At 35.4% G+C, this 7712-nt stretch overlaps 1 protein-coding gene across 1 annotated transcript; it reads right to left on the reverse strand.

The window, feature by feature from the left end:
• Positions 1 to 1216: 1216 nt before the first annotated feature.
• On the reverse strand, positions 1217 to 3862 carry LOC129116790 (cytochrome P450 3A40-like; the record flags this gene model as incomplete). Its single annotated transcript, XM_054627499.1, has 5 exons — positions 3742 to 3862; positions 3498 to 3591; positions 3196 to 3248; positions 2532 to 2631; positions 1217 to 1400 (listed from the first exon to the last, which is right to left on the reverse strand). Coding segments are annotated over exons 1-5 (502 nt in total), but the record flags the coding sequence as incomplete, so codon positions are not given.
• Between the last annotated feature and the right edge of the window lie 3850 nt (positions 3863 to 7712).

Below are 7712 nucleotides of genomic sequence, written 5' to 3' on the forward strand. Positions count from 1 at the left end.
GGATGGATGGATTTGATATCTTTTATGCTTTTTTGTGAATTTGTGAACACATCTCTGATAAACACAAGATTTAAAGTGAATCTTTTCTGAAGAAACTCAGTTGTACTGATCTCTGACAAATTGTATGAGTGTTAGTCAACTAAGAACCACTCTGGGTTTGATGACAGCCCTACAGTGTAATGATATGCCAGCATAAAGCAGATTAACAACATACAGTTTGACATCGATGGGTCCATCCAAATGTGTTTGTCCAAGTTTTTCAGTGAGTCGGTCTGCATAGCGTGCAACGATGGGAAAACCTTAAAATAAAGAAAAGAAAAGTTGTTTAATGTTTATAATGTGCGTGTTCGTATCCATCATTGATGCCAACTTCTTTCAGTGGGTCTATATGGTAAATCTGTAGACACACAATTTTAGATATAAACTATCTGCACTAGCCTTGTTCCCACTCTTTTATAGTGATCATTTTCCTGTACTTTTTCAGGACAAGAAACGTGAGACTATGGCTGTAACGTCTCTATGATATCATCTCTGCATGCTTGGAAATTAAAGATAGATTTAGAGTTTCTGCCACTTAGGTTGTAACCTGCATGTGCTACCATGTGACGTGACTTGTGGATGTGTTTACAGCATTTCCACAACATCACAGCCAGGTGGCATCCTCGGGTCTGAAAAGTGAAGCCAATCCGAAAGTGCCTTAAACTTGCATTCTCTCTACTGGCCATCAGGGGCGACTCCTCTGTTTGCAAAAAGAAGTCAGATTGTATAAGAGTCTATGAGTAAGTGACCCTACTTCTCCTTTTATTTATTACCTCAGTAAACATTGTAAACATAAGTTTATGATTTCAATCGCTAGTTTCAACTCTCCTTCAATACAGCATTGTGTTCAATTGCAAAATGATGATCCCTTTTAGATCAAAATAGACAATAAAGCACGGTATGCTTTAGGGTGTGGCTACCTTGTGATTGACAGGTTGCTACAAGAGCCATATACTGCGTTTCTACCACTGCATCTGCAATTCAAATGTGGTCACTTACGTTCACTAGTTGCAAAAAAACAAAAATGTGATGGCCAAAATGCCAAACTCAAGGCTCCAAAACCGTAATCCACAAAGAACACAAGTTATTCCAGGATATTTGACATTGTCTCTTACTTTTCAAGTGTTTTGCATGACATGTAGATTTTATCAACTATTTTCCAGCTTTTCAAGTTCACGTGGGACCCCTGACTCGGTCAAAGGCTGCAGATTGCAGAAGTGGTGAGTGAGCTTGGAGATGAAACCAACCTGTTTCAGTCTTCCACTGGTGAAGCATGGTGATAAAGTGCTCCGAATTCTTTTCCACCTCTCATCTTTAACTGTTGTAATTGCATCAGCCATAGGTCCTGCCACTGGATTATCCTGTGAACATGTCAACAGTTACACTGAATGTTTAGATTCTTGTAAAGAAGACTTACTCCGACAATTCTCCTTCTTATTTTGTCTGCCCCAGTAATGTAACTTCCTGTATCGGCGCTGAATCATCATACTGTACAGAAATTAAGCTTTTAATATTTGTAGGTAATCCAAAAGGATTACATGTACCTGAACATAAAAAATGACACTGTTTCAATCCTGATACGAAATGCCTTGAAGAATGTTGTTAGAGTTGTGGGTTTTTTTCCAGTTGCATAAGAAGTTGTGTGTGCGGCCTGGTGTAATCCTCGAGCATAAATCTCTGACTCTCAGGATATTACAACAAATCCAAACTTCCTCCTGCCTTTACATTACATTACATTACATTACATTACAGTCATTTAGCAGACGCTTTTATCCAAAGCAACTTACAGGAAGTGTATTCAACATAGGTATTCAAGAGAACTACTAGTCACCAGAAGTCATAAGTGCATCTCCTTTCTTAAACAAGCATCTTAAAGCATAAACCAGAGCAAAAGTATAGTGCAGAGGCAAATTACTACGAAAACAATAATTGCAACAGGCTAGTACGAATACAATAAGTGCAACAGACTACTATGAATAGGATAAGTGCAGTAAACGAATACGAATACAATAAGTGCAACAAACTAATACGAATGCAATAAGTGCTACGAGGAAGGCTCAGGGTAGTACTTCTTGAAGAGGTGAGTTTTCAGCCTGCGCCGAAAGATGGGCATACTTAGCAGCCTTTCCTTCCCTTATGGTTCAGCAAAATAAGTTTGAGCTTTAAACTTGCCTGATTAGGTGAATATAATACGATTTTCCAAACCATGTCGGTCTAAGGACCATATTCTATTCCATTATAAGTATCTTTCTTTTATTTATTTTTTCCTGTTATTCTTGCGTCATCGCAGAAAGAAATATGTTGCTCAATACGCCCACCTTTCCTTCAGAGTTCTACAAGGAACTTCCCAATGTTGTGTAATTTGATAAATAGCAATCCCAAGGATTTGAATTATTGAAAACTGACTCCCAATGTTACTATGTCACTGAACATGATATGCTGAATTTCCATGTTCTCTGGTGTACAATAATGCAATGAGATGAGTCTCTTACCCTGCGGTTGGTAAACACAGCGTAGCACTCCTTCACCATCACAGTCTTAACAATCTCAGGGTCTGCCACCATTAAAACTGGGATTCGTGCATCAAACAGCCTGCAAAATATATATGTAAATTAAAAATTAACATTATATAAAGCATCCATGTGAGCTATAAGGCAGAATTAAATATATGATGATGGAAATGTTAGCCAATTCCTACAAGGTAAGAAATGTATTTATATTTCTCTGGCAAGTTTTCCTTTCACAATAAACTTCCTCAAGAACTGTGCTAGTACTTATCTTTATTATGGCATTTTCCACGACTGTCATCTACTTTGTTCACTAGTTGAAAGATTAAGTTCCTGTTTTTTATGACGGATTAAAACTTTACATTATATTTATATTTTACATTGACATGCTTTGAAAAGATTAATCTAGTTGTTCCCAACATTTTTTGGCTTGTGATCCTTTATTAAAAAAAGCACCATATGCTTGGGCCCCCTTCAAGTGTTTCCATTAAGTGATCATCATCTAATTACCCTTTGATTTGTTGTAGTAGGGGGAACATCTACTTGGTTGTATTGGTCGTTTTACTTTAATATTTAAGTAAAGGATATGAGTACTTATTATACAACTGACGTCACCTGTAGGAGGAGGAAAGATGAAACAACAACTCACCCCCAGACGTCCCCGTACTTGGCTTGGCATTCTCGGTCAAGAGCAACTAATCCCTACAAGGAATTTCATAAAAAAGTGTTAGAGGATTCAAGACAAAAAGCTTTCAACAGGTACACGAATTAAGTGTATAGGTAAGTCAAGCAATCAGTGTCTGGCAGGATAGTGGGACTGCTTAGTTATTTTTGAGCATAAAATAAATAAATAAATAAAATGCACACATAATAAGAACATTATACACATCCTGAGTTTTAAATACCATCTTCTTAAAGGTTTGTGTTTGTTCATGTCGTGTGTGCCATTACCTTTTTAAAGCCTAGAAGTGTCCCAACAAACGGCAGTGGTCTTGGTCCCTGTATTCCCATTTTTTTGAAAAACCTATATGGCCAAATTCCATATCTATATTGTTTGAAAAGACAGAAGTTATAGTTGTTTCAGGGAAAAAAAGGATCAATAATGCAACAGATTAACGAGAAATCGTTGTTGTAAAACACAAATCAAACATTGCAACTTTGTTACTCCTCTGACAGTTATATAAACTATACTCACAGCAACACAAGGGTGATAAAAAGAACCAGCAAAGTCCAGGTAGTGGCTGAAAACAAGTTAAAGAGAAACATTGTGACCTGTTTGCAGAGGGAGAGCTGCACGCAGACTACATAGAAAATGAAGAAAGACGCAGTGAAGCAAGAGGACTTAAATGTCTGCAGGTGGGAGGAGCACAGGACTACAGAACCAGGAAGAAAGAAGTGCTTACATAACCACAACACATAAAAGACTGCAAAGAGCGTCATACAGCTCAGTTTGCTTTATTAACATAAATAAAACTTTATTAGAAGAATAAACTCGGAGCTCAATATATTGCAATATGTCCTCCTTGTATTGTTAAGACACTATGTATTGTGCAATACATTACATTGTGCAATAATAGTTAAAATAGTTTTTTCTGTCTGTAAATATAATATTTCAGTTATTGTTGATTTTCTACTGTTTTGTATTGCTTATTTATAATACTTGGGGTTTTTTTTATTTTCATTTTTTTTTTTTGTATCTTGTCTTTCTTCTACTGTGTCTCTTGTGTGCACTTTACTCTTTGCTGCTGTAAGCCTGCAAATGACTAATAAAGGATTATCTTGTTTTATCTCTTATCTTATTTTATTTTAGCCTGCTCCTTAAAAGAGAATCGTTAAAAGCATTTCCTTTTCTCCAGATAAGCTGCAAGGATTTATTGCGCAACAACAACAAAAAACACGTTCGCACATGTTTGAGCTTTCTCCCGCACCGTAGATAACCCGGAAGTGCAATCCATTAAGTCACATGTGAGCAAAAGAAGCTAACTCTCACATCGCTGTAAGTCTTGTTTAAATGATCTGATTGGCGGCGTTTCTCTCTGTTGTCGTCGGGAGGTGAACACTATCTATCATAAGTAGAAGGCGAGGTAAGAAACAAAGAGTGTGGCTTATAAATACACGTGTGTTAGGAGGGTTTAGTGATGCCCTTGGTCTGCAGGGTGAGCCTTCAGCTACACACATAACAGTGTCAGGAACAATAACCCTGATCAATAACCCTGCAGCACGTGTTATTATAGTATAGTTATTAAATATATATGTTTATAGTATTAATACTTTAAGTTGCAACATGGGTTGCTGAATGCTTTACAGTAATTAAATTAATTGCAAATAAATCATAATTTGACACAAATGAAAACACACGAGCTCTGTCCCTGTGATTAATTAGGGTTAATAATTGATTGAACAGTTTGAATGGAACATAATAGTGTCAGGAACAATCCCTGATCAATAACCCTGCAGCACGTGTTATTATAGTATTATTATTATTATTGAATTATTATTATTATTATTATTATTATTATTATTATATGTTTAATTAAGTTTTAATACAGTGTTTTAAGTTGTAACATGTGTTGCTGAATGCTTTACACTAATCAAATTAATTGCAAATAAATCATAATTTTAATAGAAGAATAAACTCGGAGCTCAATATATTGCAATATGTCCTCCTTGTATTGTTAAGACACTATGTATTGTGCAATACATTACACTGTGCAATAATAGTTAAAATAGTTTTTTCTGTCTGTAAATATAATATTTCAGTTATTGTTGATTTTCTACTGTTTTGTATTGCTTATTTATAATACTTGGTTTTTTTTTATTTTTATCTTGTCTTTCTTCTACTGTGTCTCTTGTGTGCACTTTACTCTTTGCTGCTGTAAGCCTGTAAATGACTAATAAAGGATTATTTTATATTATCTCTTATCTTATTTTATTTTAGCCTGCTCCTTAAAAGAGAAATTACCTTGTAAACTGGCTACTTGTTAAAAAAATCGGACTGTAAACAACGAGCAGCACACGGAAAAGAAAGTCTTGCAGTCAGAATGACAATAAATGATCCTTGAATCCCTTCCGTCCTTGTAGTATTTAATGTGTACTTAAACATGAAGGAGATTGTTAATATCGCAGGGAAAATTAGTGATGTACATTTTCACTAAATTCCTAATAATATATAAACAGATTAGATTGTGAGAAATTGTAAGTGGTGCTAAATTGGTGAATTCCATGAGCAGAAGCCCATTTTGCCTCCATAAAGAAAAGCAAAAAGGTGATTATTACCATCAATACAATAAACTGCAGTAAGAGATTGTTTTTTCTGCTCAATATGAAACCTGTTAGGAGCGGCTCGGTCTAATACCTGAGAGTGTGTGTGTGTGTGTGTGTGTGTGTGTGTGTGTGTGTGTTATGTGTCAGTCAGCAGCAGACTGGGTGGTACCAGCCTATTATGAGCATGCTGGCAGTCAAAACATTTGAGTGCTCCTGTTTAGTACCTCTGTATGCAATAGGAGTGACCGTGTGTGTGTTATTGTACTTCTATCTTTGTAAGGACCAATTTGAGGTGTAGCCTTTGAAAATTTTGGAAAGTGGATTTAGGGTGAACATTAGAGAATCAGGTTCAGATTAAGCAGTTGTGGAAGGAGTAGTATTGTATTAACTAATGTACTTTACTAGACTATATCTTTTATCTGCTACTTTATACTTCATATCCACGACATTTCAGAAAGAAATACTGTTCTTTTTACTGCACTACATTTAGTTGAAAGCTTTCGTTACTTTGCAGATTCTGATTAATACTAATAAATTATGATTATTTGTATGTATTAAACTACCAAGCAGTATATAAAGTAATTCAATGAGCTCAATTATCACCTGCAGCATTAAAGTGATGAACACATAAATAAATAAACATTTATAATCCAATAAAATGATATAACGAGTATAATGAGTACTTTACTTTGGTAAGTGAGTAGGATACATGTAGTCTATTGTATCTCTGTCCCAACTAAACAAAAAAATAAATTAACTATATTCCAAAATAACATAAAATTTGGTGAAGATGCTAAGGTAATATGTTGAGGTCCTGTTCATACCAGGTAGTGGAAGAGAAAAATGTTGTTGGCAGTCACGATTACTGCTTCAGCCATCAAACTCTACAACACTCTAAACCTACAATACCAACTAAAAAGGAAACATTCATAACATTCAACATCACAAAAAACAACACACTGAAATTGAGCTAGTTTTAATATGCGGTTAGAAAGTTTAGTCGAGTGGTTCCCAACCTAGGGGTCAGGCCCCTCCAAAGGGTCACCAGATAAATCTGAAGGGTCATGAGATGATTGATGACAAGACACTAAGTTCTGATACAAAACAATCTGTTATCAGTTTCTGGACTTTTCCAAAGTCTTTGAATGTTCATTTGAACATTTATTTAAATGAAACCATGTGAGAAGTTTAGAGGAGAAATGTATCTTTGGTGGAACTGACAACTCAATGACATCTGAAATGAGACAACTAGATAAAATGTGTTGTAACTAGTAGTAACTAAAGCTGTCTAGTGAAGTCAAAAAGTACAATATTTCTGTCTGAGATACAGTGGAATAGAAATTGCATAAAATTTAAACAGTCTAAGTACAAGTATCTCAAAATTGTACGTACTGGAGTACTTTGTTACTTGGTGCCACTACTGGCTCCCATCATCTCAGATATGTAAACTTGGTGAGTATAATGTTATCATTACTGACAGGAAGGACGAACTGGATCTCCAACATAAGTTGTCATAAACCAGAATTATAACTACACGTGTGCAATATTGTATTTGGTGGAAATAGATCTATTCATCAGCTGATTATTTTCTTGATTTATCGTTGATAAAAATGATTGAAAAATGTCCATTACAGAGACGTCCAAGGTGATGTTGTCCGATTCCGTTTGTCTGACCAACCATTCAAATACAAAACATATTCAGTTTACTGTGATATAGTCTGAAAAATCCACCTCGCTTACGTGAAATAACAACAACCTCCGAACTGGCTACCTACGCACTGAAAATAGCAAATTGACAAAGATTTGGATCGTACAATAAGGCAAGCCTGTGTGGTTCTTTCGGTGAATGGTTAAAGATACAAATAATATGTTTAGAAGACTTTCATTCCTTTTTAAGACACA

The sequence above is a fragment of the Anoplopoma fimbria genome, unplaced genomic scaffold, assembly GCF_027596085.1.
Source record: "Anoplopoma fimbria isolate UVic2021 breed Golden Eagle Sablefish unplaced genomic scaffold, Afim_UVic_2022 Un_contig_9040_pilon_pilon, whole genome shotgun sequence".
NCBI classification, from domain to species: Eukaryota; Metazoa; Chordata; class Actinopteri; order Perciformes; family Anoplopomatidae; genus Anoplopoma; species Anoplopoma fimbria.